General features: G+C 37.7%; 1 protein-coding gene across 1 annotated transcript; it reads left to right on the forward strand.

Annotated features, from left to right (window-relative positions):
* Positions 1-159: 159 nt before the first annotated feature.
* LOC144450566 (uncharacterized) lies at positions 160-25,039 on the forward strand. Its single transcript, XM_078141210.1, has 19 exons — positions 160-166; positions 5,364-5,473; positions 7,119-10,241; positions 10,664-10,788; positions 11,120-11,171; positions 11,488-11,564; positions 11,868-11,991; positions 12,483-12,560; positions 12,975-13,072; positions 13,395-13,536; positions 14,097-14,237; positions 14,922-15,032; positions 15,572-16,681; positions 17,316-18,563; positions 19,043-19,165; positions 19,622-19,836; positions 20,442-20,628; positions 21,501-21,602; positions 22,135-25,039. The coding sequence occupies exons 1-19, from the start codon at positions 160-162 to the stop codon at positions 22,294-22,296; spliced, it is 7,335 nt and encodes a 2,444-aa protein (XP_077997336.1). The 3' UTR covers positions 22,297-25,039.
* Positions 25,040-25,937: the final 898 nt, after the last annotated feature.

Below are 25,937 nucleotides of genomic sequence, written 5' to 3' on the forward strand. Positions count from 1 at the left end.
TTCGTGACGTCATACAGCCATGTGATACAAACCCCGGGATAGTCAGAACGAGGCTGGTGACCGCGGCGTTAGGAGGAAATCCCGGCAGTGTTGGCTCTAATTTTAGACAAGTTTCCATGGAAACATCTGTACGAGTGATGAATATTTTATTGAACTAACATGCCCAGTAAGTTCCTTCGCCGACATTTAAATTAATATGGCACTGGGGAATTTTTTTATTGCCGCGATCATCTGAGATCGCTTCCCCTCCAGCTCGACTTCCTCCAACCAATGCGAGGAAAGTTGTGTGTAGTATGAGGTGTGGAATAGCACTAGTGAGTCATCCCACCCACGCTTCTACAACTTTCTAGTAATACAACTACGTTGTTGGCAAATCATCGTAAATTGGTACAGTCTGAAGAATGGCAGAACTCTATGACCCAGCTTGTCCCACTGAGTAAGTATTATATTACATATTACACGAATATTATAAATCGTATGGCCTGTTTTTAATTTAAAACCTTGAATAATATTTACACTAGCACACAGGTAAGTTGAACGGGAAAACGGTGTCGTAATAATGACACAACAGAACATGTTCATAGTATTGAACAACAATCACACGTTGTCTTTATTTATTCTTTCAAAACCGGTAGCATAATACACAGGCCGACATCATCGCAATGATGTTTGCTAGAGTCTTTTAATATGAAACCAGTCAGCCTCTCAAATGGATCGAAACATCCAGAGGAATAAACCATCATAGATAATGAAACCAACGGTACGGTGAATGTGTAACTTGTCAACCACGAGTTCCTGGAATGACACAAAATTACCATCAAAGGTAGACCAAAATCAAATTTTACAGATTGAAAAAAAAACATTACAAGTTGAAGTAGACAGACAAAAAATATTGTAAACATCTACGCAATGTTTCAATCCCGTTGCAAAACACATAGCTAAAGTAATGTTATATGTATATCTCTCGCACATGTGAAAGTTTATTATTGTTTTGTCCAGCTGGACACCTCGCTTTTAAGAATCCCATGTGGAGTTGCTACACTGTGTCAATTCTTACGATTGTAAATTGATACGAACATATGATACGTGTTTCCTCCGACTGCTGCACGTGCACGGTAGCCGATGTGAAGGACTCCCAATCGAGGAAAACTACCCGTTTTTATCAAAGGACGTCGTTTGGATATTTCGGTCCTTGTTGGTCCTATCTATGGTCTGATCCACGGTACGAAGGATTGGGGTAAGTTGCGTAGCGTGGTTGATTAGCATACACGAATAATATGAATTGCGATGGCAACGTAACACAGTAAAGTGAACAAGATGTAAATTGTATTTTTAGTAATGTCAATGATGCCTATCAAATTGGTACAAATTTCCGAATCATTTCAGCGGTTAGTGTTGAGGAAATCTACCTACAGATATGTGATCACACGAAGAAAATTGCTTCATTTGGTTGTGCATCAGCTAACTTCGTACACAAAATTTCACTCCGGGTAGGAAATTACGACGGATGCACACTTTGTCTCAATGACCCTCAGTGACATTGCTGGCAACCGTGTCGTAACTTTCCGTGAATAAAGATATCTTAGTTGCACAAACCTGTCAAAATTATAGTATCACTATGGAAGCAACAGATCAAAGGATGTAGACTATTAAACATCCGCGGTGTAAAAATAAGTCACGGCACCAAAACTGGCGTCGAGGGTCGGATGATCTGAGTGCACATACAGGGCAAGATGGCTGCCATATTTAAAAGATTCTTCTCTTGTACAGCGAACTTTGCCGTCCGTCGTCACCAATTTCAGCGCTTAGATCGCATATTCCCAAATTCAAACTACATACACAAATTCATTTCAAATCGACCGAATGCGCAAACATATTTCTGGTGAAGATCGTCGGACAGATTTTCTAATATAATCGGCGAGTCGCCGTACTCTTTGCTCCTTTCTCAGAAATCCAACATGGCTGCCAGTGTGTGTTATTGATAATGACACGCACTGTGCTACCCTTGCATTCATTTACATAAAATACATTTGCGCAAACCATCCGAAAGCCATATATGTCGTTTGGGGATATCAAGTTTTAATGGTCTGGCATATTATTTTGACAAAATATCAACACGGTGACAAAATTTCTACGTGACATCGGTTCAGATTTGGCACCCGTTTAATACAAAGATGGCGGTCGATGTTATTTTCTATCCCTCCCAACTGTCAATCAATGTTTCAGTTCGCGGGAAAATCTACGAAGTAGATCAGCTCATTATAAGAACAGGAAACGTCTGTGGTAATCTGTGCTTTTACCTGATCACCTTTGAAACATAATTTATCAGAATAAAAGGGTGCATATATGTGTGTCAAGACTTTGGGTTGATGGCACTCATTCATTGCAGCATGTCATGTGACCTTGTACATTACTATATCCGGGCACTTTGGGGAGCAAACACACCGAGATTCATCGAGACAACATTCATACAAAGCACTGTCGAATTTCGTTCATATTTTACCAGAAAATAGACACACATGGATGAAGTGTATAATGTAAGTTACACACCCCAAAAGATGTCATAATCATGTCTTTACAAGATTTCATGTTTGTAATTACAGTATGATTTGGTAACGGTAGTATATATCAGGGTTTCAGGTGACACATTTACATTATGTACAATGTATGTCTGCAGCTGATCCAGATATGCAAATATCCAGTACACTGTGCAGAATCCCTGATAAACTGCAAACTGGACTGTTTGAAATTATGCAAACAATTAGCCCTTGTTCATATGTAATTTGGAGTGTTGTGTTATTAATGTTGAAATGTTAAAATGAATGACATAAACATCAGAGGATCAGACATGTTTTCTGTGATATCTTAGTATACCCTAATTATTCAGGGGGTGGGGGGTGGGGGATGTCTTGATACAAAATCTGCAATTGAGGTCACAAGTTAGCCCCATAAATTATGTACAGGTCAGGGACTGTACTCTCTTCATGTAGTGGAAGACATGATAAGAGTTTTCCTTAAGTGATAAAGTGGTGTGCTGTTCAAAATGTAAAATGTAGAGAAAAGAAATGAAGGCTACTGTAGTTCATGCAGTATCACAATTTTTGTAGTTATTTTGATTTCTAACAAATCACACACACACACCAACTCTCCAGACAGAGTGACAATGAATTAACTGGAATGTGATTATGATCATAAAAACATCAATTTATACCAGTTATAAAGTCAACCTTAGGTGTTCTCAGCCAAAGAGAGCAATGAGTGAATGGATGAGAATGTGTAATGTGCCGAAAAAAACATATGGGTACTATATATCGAAGTGCTCTGGTCGAAAGAGCTCCAGCACAGTGCAGACAGTGATGTTATCATTTATTTTTTGGTGGTTCTCTTTCTTTCAGTTTCAAATGTTGAATGTTATATTGTATTTGTAAAAAGGATTCGGGTAAGAACAAACGATAATAAGTGTACATTAGTAAGAATAAATAAATTGCACCAAGTTCACTACATTGGATGAGATTTGGATAGCCTGTAGACTGACCGGGAAAGCCTTGACAGTTCTACAGTCACACAGCCCTGTCACATCATCCCAAAACATGAATAGATCATTTCTGTAGTAATGTGTGTTTGTGTTTGTAGATGTATATGTCTGCATAACAAGAGCAATTTCCCAGCACAAACATGAAATGATTTTTTTTTTTTAAAAAGGTACAGTAACAGTAATATGTTGTTACTGATGTAATCTTCATGAAAATCATTGCCCTCAAAATGCTTAGGATAACAATGTACAAATTTATGAATGTAGTAATAATATAGTAAAAGTAAACAAGTAAATTTTGAATTTTCTACGAGTACATCTATTGTTTAAGAAAGTATGGTCACTTTGGTGACTGTACACACTTGTATGTTGTACTCTAAAGTCTAACCTTGTTAGCCAGAACAACATGAGAAAAAACATTGCCTAGCGACATTATTGTTAGATTTTAGGTGTTGACTTCACTGCTAACATTACTGTGAAACCAGAGTGACTATAGAGTTTCTCTTAGGTGGCATGATGTTCAGTTAGTCTCACACAAGTTTTTTTTGTTTCAAATTATATAAAACAAAATACAGACTGAGACACTGTAGCATGCAAGAATACAAAATGATACATTTTATCTCACTGTGAACACAAAGCAACATCATTGTTGGCTGAAACAAGGAAAATTCAAACACAAAACTGTTTAGTTTGTGGTCACAGTTCGATAAAATGTAACATTTCATCTGCCTGTGTGCTGTCACTGCCTGTATTTTGTCTCTAATTTGTAACAAAAAACGTCTGAGATGTAAATAGCATCATCTGATTGAAACTCTAGTCATTCTGATTTTGTAGTATAGCTGGTAATTGAACCTTCAGGTTTTCTAAGAGAGACACAGACTGAAACTATTGTCACAACATCTTGATACAATAGTGATAAGCTATTGAATGGATGTTCATTTAATTGTAGTCTCAGTAAGGAGTTCAAGTTCCATAAACTTGCAGTGTAGTGTTTTTTCACTTCCAATGTTTACACTATGTTGATCACTGAGTGATTAGAATTGCACAACAGAGGAACCGCTATCACCCACTTGTGTCATCTACCAGATGCTTGAGGACCGATAGATTTAGTTTGCGTCTATCTTAGAAAACCGAAGGCTGGGTTACCAGTGTTGTATCATTTTTTGAATCGTGTGAAAGAAAATTGGTTGAAAGCAGATATCTATTGAACAGGTGAACACCTGTGTTGTAGTTACTTTTGTATTGAAAACGTTAGAATTTTTTGAACCTTTCAATAGAAGCTTTTAAACAGTGGTTTTCTGAATCAAGTCACGTCACAGACAAATGAAATGTAATACAGATCATATGAGAATGCATCCCATAATTTTGAGTTTTAGTATGTAACAGCTTCACTCAAGAAATAATCCTTGAATCTGCACAGCCTTGTATGACACATGTAAACTGTTGGAAAATCACAGACTTCTCATTATGTAAATGTCACACTTATCAATAAAGTTATGCGCCACAAATTTCACTTGAAAGGTAACCACTGGACAAAGAAGACTCTATAATGTGATAATTGGTGTGTGTGTAACTATATATATATATATATATATAGATATATAGATATATAGATATATAGATATATATATATATATATATATATATATGAGTGCATGTATGCTGTATGTATGTATGTGTGTATTGTATATACATAAATGTACATTTTGTATGTATATATATATATATGTGTATGTATGTGTGTGTGTGTGTGTGTGTGTGTGTATGTATGACATGTATGTGTGTATGTTTGTGTTTATGTCATTGCTTTGTCTTTTGTTGCTTACCATAGTAATCCTGCTAACACAATCTTTTTTCTGTGTTTTTCTTCCATGTTCTTTCTGTTTCTGGTCCAATTTTGCTCTCTTCATCGTAAATAACCCACGAAGAGAAGACAGCGAGGTGGGTAGCCACTGTCCCTATAAAATGCTGATGTTTTTTAGTTAAACCTACCTGAACCCTGCTATTCCAATACTGCTTTTGTTTTTATGTGACTTTGATTGTATGAACAGTTTGATTATCCGAACAGGGAGAGCTTTTTATTAGATTACCGTGAATTGTTGTATATGGACATGTGGATCAACTTGTTCGATATCAAAATTTATTCTTCAAAATTTAGAAGATTTTATGTTTATTTTGAACAATTAGGAAAGCTTCCACTAGTATGGGCAATCGTACTCATCTTCACTTTTCTATGTTTCTTTCGTAAAACATGTCTATTTTCGTTATTCATGTACTAATAATCACTGTAAAAAACTTTCGTTAAATTCACATGTATTTCGTTCTTTTGATGAGTTGACAGTAGAGGTTTTAATACATGTTAGAACATGTAAGCATGGGAGTATGATCGTGCAGGGTGATACAGAACGCATGGGTTGCCTTTGAATCATTTTGCCTATGACATTAGAATATATGTAAATACGTGCACATCTAAACCTCTCTACCAATGGCTGTAAAACACTTACCTTGTACATGTATACATGCAGATTGTCTTGTTAGTTCCTAAATGGTAAGATTAAAGTGTTTTGCTTTAATTAGCGTAGTGGCTGGCACAGATCAAAATTGCTTTCTGACTAACATATGGCTTGCTTGGTGCTAACACAGGATCAGCTCACAGGCATGTGTACTGTTAGTGACTGGACTTGTGATCTTGCTGCTGCTTGCCTAATGTAAGAATCAGGCTTAATTTTGGAAAGGGTTCTTCAGCTTTACTGTCATACATTATATATTAAAAGCAAGACTTCATCGTACATAATTTAGCAGATAATTTGGAAAAAATTATGCCAACACCTCGGTTTATTTTTCCTTTCTCAAAGGAAGAGCATAATTAGTGTTTTGTCGGAAAGATTTAAACTGGAAAGTGGCACAAACTGAATTTAGAAGCCAAAAAAGTATTTTTGATCTGTGTCAACTTCAAACACAGTAATTTGAGTAAGCATAAACACTGCTATAGAAGTCAAGTTTCCACCTTGATTAGATTGTGACTAGATTCAATTTGATTACATTACAGTACTAATTATTCAATCAATCGCCCCAACAGAAAATTAGAAGATGAAGATTAATATTATACTCTGTTTTAAATTTTACAGTCTTTTTTTTAGTTCTTTTTTATTGCATTCTTAAATACTGAGAGGTAGCTATCACTAGGTTTTGTTTTGATGCCTAGTTATTGTTCAGCTAGTCTGGAATCCATCCTGTTGTATAGGACATGTTGTGTCTTTGCATAAATTACAGTACATTTGCATAAATTGTAAAACATTTGCATATTTGTGAAATATTTGCCTGATTATAGGACAGGATAGTATGCTTTGATTCCATTCAGTAACTATGCCTGTCGTACATGTTTGATATCAGCAGAAAATCTGAACAAAGACCACTTGAAATTTTATTGATTTTGTGTAGGGATTGATCATGTTACTGATAACTGTGAATTTAGAATCAAAAAGTGACCACATGAACACTGGTCACTTTACATTTTTTGTGTGAATAGTATTTTTTCTCGTTTTTAAGCTTGCATAATATATTTCAACACATTTTTCCCCTCTAGGATGATTTACTGGTTGGCGTTGTCACGGAAACAGTAGCAAAGACAGATGGGGATGTCACAGAAAGAGCTGGAGAAATAACAGAACGTGTTCCAGAGGTTAAAGTTCTTCCATCCAATGTGTGCAACATTCCTTATTCAGATAGCAGTGAAGATGAAACAGACAAGGCACCGGATTTAGAAACTGTCAAGTGCTCATCAGGTATTTCGGAGACTCGCTCAGGGGAACATACAGAGTGTGGAGATGATATCTCAGTTGATGTGACAAAGGAGATAGAGTCAGTTGCCATGGAAACTGTTGACTTGAAGGAACCTATGGACGATAAAATGTTTGTTGAAAATATTCAGAGTAATCAACTTTCAAAGAGAGGCAGGAGGAAAAGGACTAAGGGTAAAAAAAATAGGACATGTGTTGTGTCTGAAACTATAGAAGCCGTAAACACAACGCCGGAGTGTACGCAGAAAATTGTTTCTCAGGATTTATTGAAATTAGACTCTGTTGATGGTGAATCTATAGAACACAGGACAGATGGACCGGAAGGTGGGGGGAATGACTCAATGTTGTCTAGTGTAACGATGTGTGAAAAAGTCACACTGACAAACGTAATGCAGCCTGGTTCATCCCATTTGGCTAAGGTGGAGGAAAACACTGAATTTGTAGATGGTGATGTCACTAGGGACGGAACAGTGGAAGGTCACCTTGAGGAGCATATAGATAATGAACTTGATCGCAGTATTAATTGTGAAGAGAAAATAACAAATAAAATAGGTGAACTTGACAAGTGTTATGTCAAAGATGAACAAAATGATGATGTGGAGGCAGAACAGAACATTGAGCAGGGTAGTGTCAAGTCTGAGCATGTGAGAGATGATGAAATAGACCGCCCTCAGTCTGTGAAAACAGACGATCAAACAGACGATATTGTAACTTCTAAAGACAAACTTAAGAGTACACCAAATGATGTAGAAATAGATATCGATAAAGACTGTCGTCATAGAAACACAGATGTTGATGCAAACAAGGAAGATAAAGCTGAAATCCTTCCAGAAAGTACTGCACCAATGGAATTGTCAGAGTCGTCTCCGGTACATGTTAGTAAGAAAACAGACACACTTGACAATGACTTTGAGGTCAAGGACAAACTCAAACCCATTTCCAAGCTTACTGAAACAAAACAAGACAATTTGGAAAACTACAATGAGATTTTTGCACTCAAAACTTCTGAAATTACTGAAATACAAAGAGCTGTTAAGCAGGAAGACAAAACGAACTCCAAAGAGCAATACAGGGACGTTAATTCTAGTCCGACTGTACATATCAAAGATAACGTAGTGTCACAAACAAAAGTTTTGAAAACTGAGAAACCTACCGTTAAAATTGAATATGTCTTCAAAGTGAAGCCAAGGACAAAGAAAGTTGATAAGCCTTCAAATTTTGTCAACGAGAATGTCACAAACAAAACCGAAAATGTGAAAGCGGAGAGTACAGTTGCAAACAGAACCGAAAATGTGAAAGCGGAGAGTACAGTCGCACTGTGTACAGAGGTGAAAACAGAGTACTCAGAGGAAAGGGAGTCTCTTGTGTGTAAAGACAGTGCACAAGTTAGTAAGGAGATTCAGAGTGAAAACTTATCGAGTACTGAACACATTGACAGTATTGAGGTTCAGTCTGAGAACTCAACAATGCTTCCAACACCTGCAGTTGTAGGGGAACAGGTGTGTGAAAAGAGTCAAATTTCAGCATCTGTAACTGAATCCAAGACTGCGGTTCCCCCAACACACTCCACTGCAGAAGAACTTGTGTCTGAAAACAGTCAATGTTCAGCATTTGAGAGAACTGGACCGAACTCAACACTTCCATCACCCTCGCTTGTCGAGGAACAGAAGCCTGAAGAGGATCACAGGTCAGAATTTGAGGTAATGGAATCCGAGAATGTCACACTTCCAACACCTTCAGTTGTAGGAGAACCAGTACCTGAAGAAAGTTCAGCACTTGAGGTAACTGAATGCAAGAACTCAACACCCTCCGTTGAAGAGGAAATGGTGCCTGAAGATAGTCAAAGTTCACTTGCGTTAACTGAATGTAAGAACTCAACACTTTCAACACCAGCTGCTGTAGAGGAAATGGTGAGTGAAGATGGTCAGGGTTCAGTGCTCGAGGTAACTGAATCCAAGAACTCGATACTGCCAGCTCCCTCAGTTGAAGAGGAACAGGTGACTGAAGACAGCCAAAGTTCAGCATTTGAATTATCCGAATCCAAAGTTGAGTCAACAGAGGATGAACCAAGAACAAAAACACCAAAAAGTGGAAAGAAAAGCAATAAAAAGAGTCGAGGAGGAAAACAGGAAAGTAAGGTGAAACTGGAACTTGACGATGATTTCAGAGAAGAAGATGACTGCCCAAGAAGGAGGAGAAGTAGGCGGATAAAATCCCTGGAAGAAAAGAAGGAAAAGGAAAAGGAGCAAGTGAAGGAGATTAAAAGGAAGGAGCCAAAAATCAAAGAAGAGAAAGAGGTCAAAAAATCTGAAATTGAAGTTTCTAAACCCAAGAGACGGAGACTTAGTGCAAGTGTGAGAGAAGACGATACACTTGTAGTAAGTGAAGACATGGAACCAAAGACAGAAATCCAGGCAGAACAGATTGAAAGCATCAGTACTACTTCTGATGCTAAGGATGAAGCTGTTACCATAGAAACGGAGGTAAAAGATGAAAAGGATGACAGGCAATTAGAGCAAATTGATGATACTGATATGAAAGAGAAGACCGAGGATGAAGTAGAGGAAAAGGTCGAAGATAACAATGAAGAAGTGAAAATGCAGAGAGGTACAGAAGATGATGAAATGAAACAGGAAATTGATGAAGTGGAGATTAAACAAGAAGTTAAGGATGCTGATGAAATTGAAATGGAGGCTAGGGAGGCTGAGGAGTTAGTTACTCCAATCTTTGAAATAGATGAAGTGAAAAGCAGGGAAAGGTCACCAGGTCAAATGTCACCTGGTGTAAGATCACCACAACAGAGTTCACCAGGTCAAAGGTCACCTGCTCAAGCAACACCAAGTGATGTTGGTATCAAACCTGATCGCTATGAAGATATTCCTGAAAACCTGTATTTAACAGAAAGGCAAGTTTAGTATACTTTTTTCTGACACCGATACATATTGGTGACTTGAAAAGTAATTCAGCAACAAATTTATCCAGATATATTAATTTATTTTTCATATTTTGGATTTGGAAATTTGGATGTTGTTGCCATGTATACCTGAAAAAATATACAGACCTGGTTTGACTTTTTAGTTTAGTTGATGACTTGGGTTGATTGAAAATATTGTAAAGAGTACAACTTTGGAAGATTTTGTAACCGTATTAACATAAACAAAAGTAAATACAGAAGGACAGCTTAAACTCTTGGTGGCGCTATTCAAATGCTTCAACCATCCAAATTATGATTTTGAAATAACACAAATTTGAAAACTTGCTATGTTTCTATACAAATCAACACCTAAATTCATCATTAATTTCATTTTCATGTGATTTCGCTTGCAGGAAGAAATCAAAGGCGAGAAAAGAAATCAAACGAATGCAATGCGAGTGTACCACATCTAGAGATGACAGGATGCACGGTATGCCGGCATGTGGTGAAGACTGTCTCAATAGGTTACTTATGATAGAATGGTAAGGCTGTCCTTTATGTTTTCAAGCATTTCTTATAAAATTCAAGAAAGTGTATTTACGTTTAGTGATGAAATTTCTACTTTCAGTAAAAAAAAATTAGTCATTCATAAATCAACGCTTAGCACCCATTAGTAAAAACGGTCTCGTGTATTCAAAACACTACTACCATGTCTTGAAGTCTGAGTGTGCAGATTTTTAACCCCTCCATAATTAACCACTCTACATTGATAATAGTTAAAACATTGACAAATTCAGAAAAGTGCCTACCTGTATGATAAAAACTGCACTTGTAAATTGTCACATGCATTTCTTTTCTGTTTGTTTCTCTCAGTACTTCAAGGTGTCCATGTGGTGAATATTGCACAAATAAAAGATTTCAAAGGGTGAGTTTCCTTCCTTTCACATATTTGTGATTTTTTTGGTTCCCTCTTGAACTAGATACAACCATAGTTTTCATAAACTCAAGTGTTATTTATTATTGTTAATGGATACATTTTGGCACTAAACTTAATTTTTAGCGTATTTAGACGAAACAATTTTTTACCACCAAAGCAGACCAGTCTGAAAATAGAATGCCTTTTACTGACCCTTTGAATGATGATGTCACACTGCTGAAGTATAAAATACTAGTTGTAGGAAATAGACCAGAAATAATGCCTTATTAAAATTTTAACTGAAATGGTTTGTTTTCTTTCACAGAGGGAGTACCCAAAAGTTGAAGTGTTTGAGACACATTGGAAAGGCCATGGTTTAAGAACTACTGAAGATTTATCGGAGTAAGTTGACAAGTTTTGACTTGCTCTATAACCCCCCCCCACCCTTCTCCATAGCCCCTCTCCACCCATCTCTGTACCCCTCCCACTCTTTTCCATACTCCTCCCCATCCTGTGACAACCTCTAAGATGTATATATTTTTGCAGCATTCTTATTTCATCTTTTTCAGTTTTCTGTTCCCCCATCCCACCCTTCTCTATAACCCCACCCTTCTCACTCAGGATACTTTCAAACAACTGCTAAGATACATATTCTGTATGTTTTGTCAGTGTATTTATTTAATCTTTTCCAATTTTTTTTGTCAGGAATCGATTTGTTTTGGAGTACGTGGGTGAAGTGTTGAACTATAATGAGTTCAAGTCCAGGACCAAACATTACAACAAAGACAACAGGAAACATTATTATTTTATGGCTTTAACAAGTGATGAGGTAAGTGTTGTCATGGTAACAATGTCTGTGGTAACTGTTGCTATGGATACGAGTTCAAGTGAAGTACCAAACATTACAATAAAGACAATAGGAAACACTCTTATTTCATGGCTTAAACAAGTGATGAGTATGTGTTGCCATGGCAACAATGTCTATGGTAACTGTTGCTATGGATATGAGTTCAAATGAAGTAGCAAACATTACAACAAAGACAATAGGAAACACTTTATTGTTCTACAAGTGATGAGTTAAGTATTGTCATGGCAATATTTCTATGGTAATTATTGCTATGGATGTGAAAGTTTGGCAGTAGAATGTATCGTCAATTTTTTGGGATTGTCAAAATTGTGAGAAGCATAAATGAAAATATTGTGTATCTGATGGAAATCATAAATTCATGTACTTGTGAAAATGAAACTTTTTTTTTTCAATGTAACAAAAATGTATATCTGATAATTGGGAATAAACAATTTTGGTTGATTTGTTTTCAGATCATTGATGCAACAAAGAAGGGTAACGTGTCCAGGTTTATCAACCATAGCTGTGATCCAAACTGTGAAACTCAAAAGGTGAGACAATTGTACTAGTGACTCCCATGATGCAATGGCCCATAGCAAAGATAACTGGCACAGAATCAACATAATGTTTCTCTGAAATCGCAAGTAATTGTAGGTGATGTAAAATCTTGAAATGGCTCTCCAGAACTCAAAGTTAATGAAAATGACTTCATTTCCTGGAGTTGCAGTCCCCTTTAAAATATATTTGTGAAAACTTTCTAATCTCTGACTAACTTTTGCTCAGTGCCATCAAAAGTTGACAGAGAGTTTAAGACATATATTCAATGATCTAAGTTCGATAGAAATAGGTTTAGTCCTGTCTGTTCACTATTTAATAAAACTTATTTTGATCTTGTATTTTCTGTAAAACTCTGAAAATGTTAAAGTTGACTAAATCATAGTTCTGATTTTTTTTATCTTTGACAGTGGACTGTAAACGGTCAACTTCGTGTTGGTTTTTTCACCAAACGATCAATTCCAGCCTTGACAGAGTTAACCTTTGATTATCAATTTGAGCGCTATGGGTAAGTTTTCATGTTTGTCATTGGTTACTTACTGTCTCGTAAAGTTGTAATGGTGCTAGACGTATGTGTCACATAGGTGACTGGCCCCTAGTGGTGATATTTCTATATATCTCTGGGTAGATGACTGCCCCCAAGTGGTGATATTTATGTATGTATATCTCTGCCCCCCTAGTGTTTAGATACATGTCATTTATTTACCTGTAGTTCACCAAATTGTGATGTCAGTCTCCACAGATTTCCAATTTTTCGTGCCATGGTTCGTAAATCTTCAAATTTCACTTTTCAATCCAAAATATGATTGAATTTTTCCTATCCCCAACAGCAAAGAAGCCCAGAAGTGTTTCTGTGGTGCGTCCAACTGTAGGGGTTTCCTAGGAGGCAACAAGACCACTCCGTTGCGCTCATCTCAAGGCAAGAAACGTAAGCTTGACAAGAAGAAAAAAGAAGACTTTGAGGACCAGTCGGTAAGTAAACACAATAAATTGGTGACATTCTCAAGTGGACCTTGAGTCAAAATCTGTTATTTTATAACGAAAAAGTGTGTGTTTTTTAGGAAATTGCGTAGATATCACATAGTGAAAGCAACAGCAAAGTTGTGTAGAAAACCATATGCCAGTTACCAGAAAAACAAAAGATTGTATATTTGCACCACTAGGAGTGCTGTTTAGAAGCAGTGACATCTAACCCAGCATGTATTCTGCCCATAGCTACTTTGATGGCTTTTGCTGTGATATTAGGTAGTTGGATGGCTGATGTCTGTAGGAAAGGTAGTAGTGCCTTGATTGAATTAGACATGCAAATGGGTACCCGATAGGAAAAGATGTATTATGTGAAGGAGTGGGCCTTTGTTCTTAGAGGTAGCAAGAATCATAGAATCCAAGGATAGTTCAGAAATATATTGGGTTGTGCCGTTATTGGTCTGTACCAGGGATACTAATTGAGCATGCTGTGGGAAATGAAAACACTCTAAAAAAAGATTTTCTGTATGTAACTTACTAGCATATTATTTTGTTTTCTCTTACAGTTGGATGAAGAGATAGAGAGGATGGCATTTGACATGGATGGTGATGGTTTACGGGACAAAGACCAAACTTTGAATCTGTCACGTTTAATGGTCAGAGCTGAAACTAACTCACAAAGACAACAACTACTTAAAATGCTACAGGTGTGTAAGAGAGACGAGTTTGTTATCGTCATTTCAAGATATAAACGACGAAAATCATTTGCCTTGATGTCTCAGAGATACATACCATATGTAGTATCATCTATTTTGCATTTCAAATGTAGATACCTATAAATTTGAATACCTAGGTTCATATTTAAATGTGTATATTAATATTATATATCTGGAAATTTCCGCTATAGACTAATTGTTGCTTATTTTGCTGGACAACAAAAAAACACAACAGTTAGTAGTGACTAAAGTACCCTCTTCATGAACACACTGTCAGTCTGGTACATTAATAACTAAAAATTAGTCTTTGAGAACTAACTGAAAATTGTAAAATCGGAAAATTTTCTAATGCGAAATATCTAGGTTTACTGTATTATAGCAGCCATAATACAACATTCAATGTTTTAAATCCATTGGATTAGTTAGCTATCAAGTATGTACACTTGTATCTTCTGTAGCTGATAAAGCTTGCCGATGTCAGTCACTTGAAGTAAAAACATGGTGACAAACTTGGAACCAATTCTTGTAACTTACTAAAATGAGAGTACACAGCTTGAATCTTCCTATAGTTTTGCATTTTAGTTGGTATTTTCAAGAAGTGTGATTTGAATTAGAAAACAGACATTTGATTTTGAAAGGCAATGACTGAAAAGAAATTCTGTCTCTGTTTTGTAGGACACTAAGAACCAGTCTTGTCTGAAACACTTCCTAAGTTATCATGGCTTGAAACTAATGTGGAGTTGGATGGTGGATGTGGCTAGTAATTCACAGGAAATGAAGACACAGGTATTGTATTTTCAATATTTGTAATATTTGTAAACTTCTATTATTTATCTATTTACACAGGTATAATTTTGTAATAAGCTTGTTAGATTTGCCAGTATCCCTTTCACAATGTTCTCAACATGATAGATTGCAAGGGTGGCAGTTAATTTGCATAATGATTTACATATAAATGGTAATTTGCATATGATTGTATATAATATATCTTCAATATTGAAACATGCTCTGACGTATTTATATTAAAGACATACACACATGGACACTGCAATCAGCCATTTCTCTTCATGTGAAAGTATTGTTATAACATTATCATCCAAAGATTACTAAAACTCAAGGATAGAACAATTTTGAACAATGGCAGAAACCTGCCAATCATGGTGGGTAGGTTGGCAAGGATGGTGTTGGCACTGTGCTTGCTGTAGAGTAGGGAGAATGATTGCCGTACCGGTAGTGAACCACCTCTGGTATCATGTTAATTTGCATGTGTATCCATTTATTGCCCGTTAAAAAAAAATGTCTAACTACTCTTTGTTTCTGAACAGATTTTGATGACACTGGCCCACTTACCGATACCAAATAAAACTATACTGGAAGAAAGTCGTGTGATGACAGTCGTAGAAAACTGGGCAAAACAAGAGGAACAACAGAAGTTGATGAAGCAAGAAGCAGATGCCGAATATTCCAGTGCCAGTGAGAATCCATCTAGATCTGCTACACCAATGACGGTCCTGTCTAGTCAAAACTTTACACCGTTTGACTCTAATAAATACATTGAAAGTGAAAAGAACTCAGAGAGTGAGGTCGAGTATGATGTGACACCAAAGAAAAGGAAAGCGTTGCGGCGATTACAGATAGTGAACGAAAACAGTAATGACGAGAGTAACGATGCCACGGCTGTCGTAGGTAGCAGTGATGCTGTTGCTCTGGATGACACCAGTGGTGTTGCAGTGGACAGCAGTGATGTGAAAACAAAAGAGTGCACTTCTGCAGTAGAAGAGGGTGCTGATAGTGAAGTAAAAAAGGACACCGATGCTGCCGTTGCTGAAAGTAGCGATGCAGCTGTCACAGACAGCAACACTGGCTCTGCAACGGTTGACAGTCAAAGTGATGTTGCAGTGGCTGTTGAAAAAGATGAGTCACAGGATTCAGTTCCCATGGAAACAGAGAATTTAGAAGATCAAGATCAGACAAAGAGTCCTGTCACTGAAGCTAGTCAGGATGAAAACGAAACGATTTGTGGTACTTTTACAGATAAAATTGATAGTGAGGACAAAAACACAGAAACACAAGCTGATGACGCACAAAAAGTGAAAGAGGCTTCTGAGCCTCAGAGCAAAGAAACTGAAGTTGGAGAAAATTCTGAATCTCAAAATGGTGAAAATGAAGATTTACTTCTTGTGTTGGACGAAACTTCTCAAAGTTCACAAAACGAAGGAAGTGTTGATGCCAAGATGAAAGACCAGCAGTCAGTCTCGGAGGAAGAAAAGACAGATGCAGCGCAACCAAGTGATGAAGTGAGCGGAGAGAAGAAACAGACTGAGGAAAGGAGTTCTGACTCTGAATCCATGGAGGAGGAGAATAAGGAGAAGGTGAAGACAGAGACAATTGCTGAATTTGCATCAAGATTATTGGAAGATTGGAGTACACTCAAGGTAAAGTGTGTGTGTGTGTGTGTGTGTGTGTGTGTGTGTGTGTGTGTGTGTGTCTGTCTGTCTGTCTGTCTTTCTTTCTGTCTGTCTGTCTGTCTGTCTGAGACTGCATGAAATTCATTGCTGAGAATTAGATATGTGTGTGTTTGTGTCACTGTGCATGCATATGTGTTTGTTTGTGTCTGAGAAAATACTTCCTTCCTGAGAAACAGTTATCTCCAACACTGGTCTAAACACAGATTTGACTAAATGAAAAAAATAGAAACTACATGTATGTTAACTAAAAAGATTCATGGCTGTGCTCAGTCCTTCAATGAATACTGGATAAAATCTGTTTGTGTACATGTACACATTTGTCAGAAGTTGAAATATTGTGTCCCTTTCAATTTTCTTAAACATACAGTGTGGGAAGATAAACATTTTGTGAATTCTTGCCTAGGTGTAAGATTTTGTCAGCATAGTTGATTATAAAAAATGTGTTCCTATGTTCTAGCAGTCGTGTGTAGGATGGCAAATATGGGATTTATTTGTTCTCGTTCAAAAATATCAGATATTTGAAAGCATAGAGAGGTTAATGAATCATTTTTAACTGCATCCATCCTGAAATAATTTCATTGTTTTTTTTCCGCCTGTTTAGGAAATTTTCCGAATCCCAAAGAAAGAAAGGCAGGAGAAGAGAGAAGAAAAAAGGGAGCGTGACTCGGATACAGAGTATGAACAGAAAAACAGAGATAGAGACCGTGGCAGAGAGAGGGACAGTTATAGAGAACGAGACTATGATAGAGATAGGGACAGGTACAGAGATAGGGATCGAGATAGAGGCAGAGATAGAGACAGTTATCGAGATCGGGACAGAGATAGTTACAGAGATAGAGACAGTTATCGAGACCGGGATAGCTACCGAGACTATGACAATTACCGGGATAGCTACCGAGACCGGGATTATGATAGAGATCGCTATGACGATAGGTACTCACACCGAAAGTCTCGCAGCCCATCAGGATATGGACGGTACGATGAGAGGAGTCGACATATGTCGGAATCAGATCAGTGGGCTTCAGAGTATTCCACCCCACCCAAGAAGAGGAGACCCTGGAAAGCAAAACAAGAAAAAGTCGATCCTAATAAGAAAAAGATGACGAAGGAAGAGAGAAGGTATCAGTTTGAGAGAATGGTGGAACTGAAACAGAAGGAAGAAGACATGCTGAGAGCAAAGCAACAATTTATGTTACAAGGACATGGAGGTCAGCATCGTGAATATCCTGTCCAAGATCCAAACATTTTTCCAGGGCAGCCACAACCTTCAATGCCGATACAACACCAACCACCCCCAACTTCCATCCAGCCTGTCGTAGTAGAACCGGATATGCCAGATGCCAGCGCTATGCTAGCTACTCAGGGACTCCTAGGGGTAGACCCTAATGGCCAGCCTCCACCAATGGCAATGGGTTTACCAGACGCTTCACCGCTGCAAGATGTGTTACCCGTGCAACATCAGAGGAGACATCCACCATCACTTTTAGACATTAATCCTAATCAAATTGAACCAATGCATGTCCATCAAATGGAAGGCCCTCTAGCGCCATCCATGGGAGATCATAATCTTCAACATGCAGTGCCGACGCCACCGATACAAACATGGGATCAAGGTGCTGCACTCCCACCGCCAGCACAACCACCTGCTCCAGCTCAGCAGCCACCCCAACCACCACCTCAGTTCGATGTCGCAGCACAACAGCAGTTTGCCGGAAGTGGAGTGCAGGCTTATCCTCAAGCAACACCCCAGCCAGCAGCACAGTCACAGTCACAGTCTCAGTCCCAGTCCCAGTCAGGTTATGTGGTACAACAAACATACATGCCACAACCACAGATGGCAGTACAACAGGTAGGCGTAAATTGCTTAAACAACGTAGTTACAAAATTTCTGTGTTATAAAAATGGTTAAAAATAGTCGTTTTATTTTACATGTAAGTCTGTAAATGACAGTTTGAACTATTGGAAAACATACCAACACAATACAAGATCCTTTCAGTTACAACAGCGTACTAGCAAAGTTTCTGTTTTTGGAAACAAGAAAAGTCATTGCTAGCTGTCAATATTAAAGAGAAAGGAGACCTCATCAGCTCACTATGTTCAAAGGGGAACGCAAGCCCAGAAATGAAGTCATTTTCATCAACTATGGGTTCTGGAGAGTCATTTCACGATTTTAGATCCACCTACATTACAATTTCTGAGAAACATCAAGTTGATCTTGTGCTTTTATAGGGCGTCTTTGGAAAAGGATAAGGTGGCACATTTCGTTGGCAGTGTTTTCTTGCTATACAGGCATGACTAATGACTGTTATATCGCGTTGTATCTTCTAGGGTTACGTACAGCAAGCACCACTGCCAGGCCAGACAACCACATTTGTTACAGCTGACGGTATGGTTGTCCACCAGACCATCACGCAACTAGCTGATCCCAACATTCAACAAAACATCCAACAGGTAGGTACTACTGCGGAAACTGGGCTTTCGGCTTACTAAGATATACACAAACTAAAAGTTGTTGTTTGATGGGAGTATATTATACAACAGTGATAGCGCTGCCTTTTTTGTGCACATCGAATCACTCTATGATGAATTGTGTAAACACTGGAAGGCCCCAAAAATGTACACCGCAAGTTTATGGTAGTCATCAGAAACATCACCTTACTGTGAGTATAAGATTAGCTCTGAAATCTACCTGAACTGGGCAAAATTAGCATACATATTAGCTCTGAAATCTTCCTGCACTGGGCAAAATTAGCATCCATATTAGCTCTGAAATCTACCTACAATGAGCAAAATTAGCATGCATATTAGCTCTGAAATCTACCTACACTGGGCAGAATTCAAAATAAGCATGGTACACCTGACACTGGACCAACTCATACATTAATGTCAATTCTGTGTACTTGACAGGTTCAACATTTACAACATCAACTTCAACTAAATCAACGTTTAGCTTCGTTAGGCTCACAGTCTGTTCCTGCTGTACAAGTCGTACCACCACAACAACCACCACCAGTGGACACCATTCCATCACCACCTAAACCTAAACCTATCGTCTTGCCACCAAATTGGAAGACGGCACGTGACAACGAGGGTAAAGTCTACTACTACCATGGTGTTACCAGGTGAGATATTCCCTTCTCAAATCAACAGCCAAATGAAGGCTGTATAACTACGGCACTTGAAAAATGTTGTGTTTTGGCTACTATATCACAATTATAATAATTATAAATAATGCTAGTTTTTATATATAGCGCGTTCCCACTCTGTGCTCAAAGCGATTTATAATAATTACCCCTGGCACAGATCTCCACAATGGCCCTTTACTTCCTCAACTCCCTGGGGAGCATACAATCCATTGCATCCTCTATAAGTGCATTTGATTAAAGCATTCACATTGCAACCTATATCCTATCAGGTCCCCAATTATACTGCTGGGTGGACCGAGGCACAGTCGTGGGTCAGATCTTGCCCTTGGACTTTAGCCATTCCGAACAAATGGCAGCGATGTGGCTCAAACCTGCAAGCTGCAAATTCAAAGCCGGTCACTCTAACCCACCATGACTCCACAATTATGGCTGATATGTCCCTGAGTGGCTATAAACTTGATATGCAATACCCCTTCCAATGAGAAAAATTTGAATTTCCGTATTTGGCTCCCCTCGCTGTAGTACCCTTGATTATGTAATAGCAATCAGACAAACCTTTCCTGTGTTTCGTGTTCTTGTAGGCAAACACAGTGGGATCCCCCTACATGGGATGGTAACCCTCCTGATATGGGTAGTGAGGAAACCGAAATGATGGACCTAGGGACGCCAACTTATGACGAGAAGAATAAAAATAGGAAGGCTACGCAGGCTGCTGCTGATACATCCAGTGAGGCGGCTAAACGGAAAAAGGAGGAATTCAGAAATAAGGTACAGTACTGTGTGAATACATCAACATTTCTGAACTTTGTTGTTACCAAATTTTACCTGGAAAGTGAATAGTTTGACAGACTGATCACTTGTAAACCTGTCGATATCATTTCAAGTTTGGAACGCTTACACACCATTAAATTTTTGCGAAACTGAAACTCAAGCGTTTGCCCTCACCAATGGACTAGTTCACCTGTCTGATAGTGTGAACAAAAAGTATTGGTTTCACTTTTGGAAAATGTCTTTGTCATGTAGTGTTAATGTTTGAATCAATTATAATCGAATGTTGAATGTGAAATCTACATAAATAAGCTTGCATGTGTGATTGGTTAACACTAGGAGTTGAGTGCAGCTCTGCCAACTATAGTTACATGCTTACCCACACATTGTTTTGAGTGTGTAGAAACAGGTTTGAAATGTGGGCATATTACTAAGAAACACAAAACCTGACATACACACACACGCACACACACACACACACACACACACACACACACACACACACACACACACACACACACTATGACCCAAACCATGACGATACATCATGTAATATTTATGTGTCGATCAGACCTACTTTTAATTAGACATGAAGAGTGCTATTATACAAGGGGTAAAGTCATAAATCGGAACAGCCCAAAACACAACTGAGATTATGTGTTCAGTAATAGCAAGGTGTCTATCTCTGAGGTTGATGTCAGGTTTAAGGTGGTGAAATAAACTCATCCATATTTATCAATGTGGATACTATGATGTATGCAGAGGAATAGGTGTGTGAGAGGAAAAAATGTCAACCCACCTCCCAAAATATGATATAAATATGTAACTAATACCTACCTGTATTTTCTTCTGTCTGTTTTGGATATTTCTAGATGTCAAGTTATGTTGTTAGCGTACTTAACCCGTACAGGAAACCAGACTGTAAACTTGGAAGAATCGGCAAAACTGAAGATTTTAAACATCTAGCCAGAAAGGTGAGACATCTTTGACATCAAAAATGATGAAATAATCCAGTTTTGACCTGCCAAACGATAGAGTAGTTCACATGCAGTGAAGTGTTGAAATGTTGAACCTGCTGACTGCCAGTGTGTAGTCTGATGCACTTTGGAATATGGCTGATGGAGTAGTGTTAGATCTGTCCTGTGACCTGTCAGTGAACAGCGCCCTCTTGTGATGGACTGTGTAAACTTTGCATAATTATAATTTGAACCTCAGCAGAGTTCTTGTGCACTGATGTATGAAGTAAGTATGATTTACCCTGTGGTGAAACCTCGTCATTATGCATTAAATTTGCAGTGTGTTGACAAACATATGTAACTATTTACATATGGACATCAAGCCTGTGTACATAGTACCATCATCACTGAATAAAGAGGTAATGGTCTACCCAGAAGGTTGAACTGTTAATGTCTTGCAGTAATCACTGAAAAAATAGCAGAAAGTTACATTTACTGTAGTTTTCAGAAATGAGTCCCATATAACCAACTTTTGTCTTTCTGTCTACAGCTTACTCACGGCATTATGGCCAAGGAGATGAAACACTGCATGAATGTGGAAGACCTGGAAGTCAACGAGAATGTCAAAGGAAAGGCCAAGGAATACATCCGGAAATACATGAGTCGTTACGGAGCAGTCTACAAGAAAGAGAAAGATACCGGACAAGACTGAAACAGTCCTGGTGACATGTTTGTCATTGTCTGCAAGAGAGACTGAAATAGCGCCCTCCTGTGTTGATCTGAGGCATCGGTAATCAACTTCTTAGTTGTGGTGACTTTTGATACTGAAATGTTACCATTTGTTGATTGGCGCCCTCTGGAGTTTGGCTGCAGTTCCTATGGATATTGGAGCCAACATCTCAAGACACATTGAACTAAAGGCAGGGAAAATAGTTAATGAAAGTAAAATGACAAAGAATTGTTTCACCATATTTATTTCCATCACACAAACAAGATTCATAGACACAAAAACTAATTTCGTGTAGGATAAAAAGCAGAAATCAAGATAGGAACGTAAACGTCACTTGTAAAGAACCGTCCCCACAAAACTTTTACACATCAGTGTAAATTTGACTTTTAACATGATAATTATAATGATAACAAGGTAATGTCTGTTCAGGACATGAATTTTTTTACGTACACTTTTTTTTTACTGTAAATTGTTCACCGTAAATATGTTTGAAGTTGTTTTAGAACAAAGTTTTAAGCTGTGTCTTGATGAAAAAGAAATTCTGTTTTAGACGGACATGCCACAAGTTTTCTGGTGCTATAGTTTCCAGTTAGTACTACAGAGTGTACTGTTTAGTCTTTGGAAATACTATTGGTTGCCAATAGCAACGTCTTATGGAGTGCATGCATTTGTATCAGCGCAGAAGGCCGGGTAATCTGAATAATTGGGAATGAAAATTACCAGTGTATGTAAACTGAATTCCATGAATTTGAAGTAATTTTTAGGTCTCCATGTTCCAGCCATATTCGGGAAATTAAACGCACAGGTAAAAGCATAGCTGCAAATATTTCTGGGTAATGCCCCTCTTGAATTAATGCATTACCCCAGTGAAGTGGTGAGGGATATGTTCCTACCGTTATAAATTCTACCAAATCAATGAACAAAGATTTGCTGTAAGAAAATAACTGCCAAAAAGTTGAGCATACCTATGTTGTATTATCCCCAGATCACATACCTTGTGCTGTCAGCAGGTACTTGTGTTTCGGTGTCAACAGTATGTTCCAAGCATCCCTCTCTCTCTCTCTCTGTCACTCTCTCTCACTGTGACAGGACAGTCACCCACTATAGTTGAGTATCTCAAATACCCCTAGCTCTGTGACTTATGTATGGAAGCACCCCTAACTCCATCAATGTGAGCAAAGCATCCCTCTCTCTCTCTCACTGACAGGACAGTAACCGATTTTAGTTGAGTATCTCAAATACCCCTAGCTCTGTGGTTTATGTATGCAAGCACCCCTAACTCCATCAATGTGAGCAATGACAGTGTAGGCTGTACATTAGGGTATAAAAGTGTAATGTAAGCACTCATAGCACATAGATGATGTAATTTAGGCATCCCTATCATCATGTGAATACTGCATTTTGTTACTTGTATTTGTAAGTTTCTACCAATGTAGACGATGAGAAATATGAATAACAAAATTTCAATGCTACAGTACGTATGTGCTCAACTCAGCAACTACAGACTACCAGTTGCTAACAGGCACAGAGCATCATCACAAAGTGCCAGGAATCCTTTCAAATATGCTCTACCGTGGTTACCAACTTTTCATTGATTTGTGAAAGCAGTGTCACTTGAGGGGGCACCACAGACATTAGGGGAATAAAAAATAAAAAGTTAAAAAAAATTTCATCATGTATGCCAAAGGCTTGGCATTACAACAAGCTATTAATGAAATAGGTATAAAAAGAATTTTAAAAAAAATCCCTAAAACATAATCTTAAGAGGAGAAGCAAAAGAATTTGAGTTAACCAAGAATATTGTTGACACATGCAGTTGAGAAAGAATGACTGAAAATATGCCACAGTACTCAACAATTCTTGTGTCTGTCCAAATCTGCTGTTGAATAGCGCCCACTAGTGGTCAAAATGTACAATTGCTTGTCTTTCCAAAAAACGGGAATACAACATATTTAGCTTCACTTCAAGCTTGTGTGTGTCAACAAAATGAATTTGAAACCATACATTGTACATACGAGTCACCTTATAAATATTCATTGTTACGCCATTGACAACTAAGATACATAAAAAAAAAACATGTCGTTGTTTGCACAATGGCTTGTACCATCAGTACAAGAATGCAAACATATTTTTTTTGTGTAAAAAAAAATTAAGTGTGTGTAACATCTGACGAGTATATTTCAAATGTAGAACGTAGAATCGTTTTTGAGATGTTTTTTTTTTTTGTTTGTTACAACTGCCGTTTTCATGTCGGAGCAAAATTTAACATTTTGTCAACTTTAACTTTGTTATGCTTTGTGTAGTAGGTCATTGTATCGTACCCCTTCCATTTTTTCCACAACAGCAGTGATGTTGAAACATAACTTGAGAGATATTTCTATTTCATACATCACGACTATAGAGTTTTTTAAACCTTGTCTGTTTTATCATTGGCGTTCTTATGTGTTGTCATGACTACAGTTACCATAGAAATGTACGAATGATTGATTACACATGCCTGTGGCAATGAAAAATAGACGCTATTTTTACCTTGTTAGACACTTTATCTATATGATATATATGTTTCTGTGGGATATTTTTTTTTTTTTTTAGAAAACTGCCTAAAATTTTGTACAGTATGACAAATGCTGCAGACAGCTTTTCTCTTTTTGTGCACAGAAACGTTTCTTTTTTGTTTCCTTTTAAATCCAATTTTATGATACATTGTATGAAGTGAAATATAAAACCAACAAAAATAAATACTTTTTTTTTTGGAAAGTTATGGTGCGGTTGTGTTTTGTTATGATATGTGTATGTGTTTTGTGTGACGCTGCAATAGGGACACTTTTTGAAACTGTGTTGACTTGTTACATATAAGTCGTTTTATTGCACACCATGATCAGTATTGAATCACATGTGGGTATATTGGTCAGCTGTGCACTTACTATGGTACAAAAAATCCCATCAAATTGGTTTTTGTCCATACCCTAAAATCGGCAACGCCAACGCAATCATGATTTCAACCTGTTATTGTACTACTAATGGATAAAATCAACCCCAAAATTACATGCATACATACATACATACATACATACATACATACATACATACATACATACATACATACATGCATGCATGCATACATACATACATACATACATACATACATACATACATACATACATTTCGACTGACAGTTGCAGGTTTATCAGCTGAGTAGCAAATTTATCTAGTGTCAGTGGCAGGAGTGTATTTTCTGTGTATGAGATCCAATTAATGCCATCCTTGGAAGAGTGATTAGATGCAGACAATCATAACAAAAACATGACCCCTGACTGTGACTGAATTACTAACTCTTTCATTCACTGTTTAATGCCATTTTTGTAATAAACATGACCTTAGTGTGTACTTAAAAGGTGAATAAAATACATGAACTACAACTTTCAAGTGGTAGGCGGTATAATGGCAGTAAGAAAAACGTACGTACGTACGTACGTACGTACATATACATACATTCATGCATGCATACATACATACGTACACTCGTACACATACATACATATACACACAAACATACATACATACATGCATACATACATACATACATACATACATACATACAACATAGAACAATCTACTCTGCT

This window comes from Glandiceps talaboti, chromosome 20 (genome assembly GCF_964340395.1).
Source record: "Glandiceps talaboti chromosome 20, keGlaTala1.1, whole genome shotgun sequence".
Taxonomy (NCBI): domain Eukaryota; kingdom Metazoa; phylum Hemichordata; class Enteropneusta; family Spengelidae; genus Glandiceps; species Glandiceps talaboti.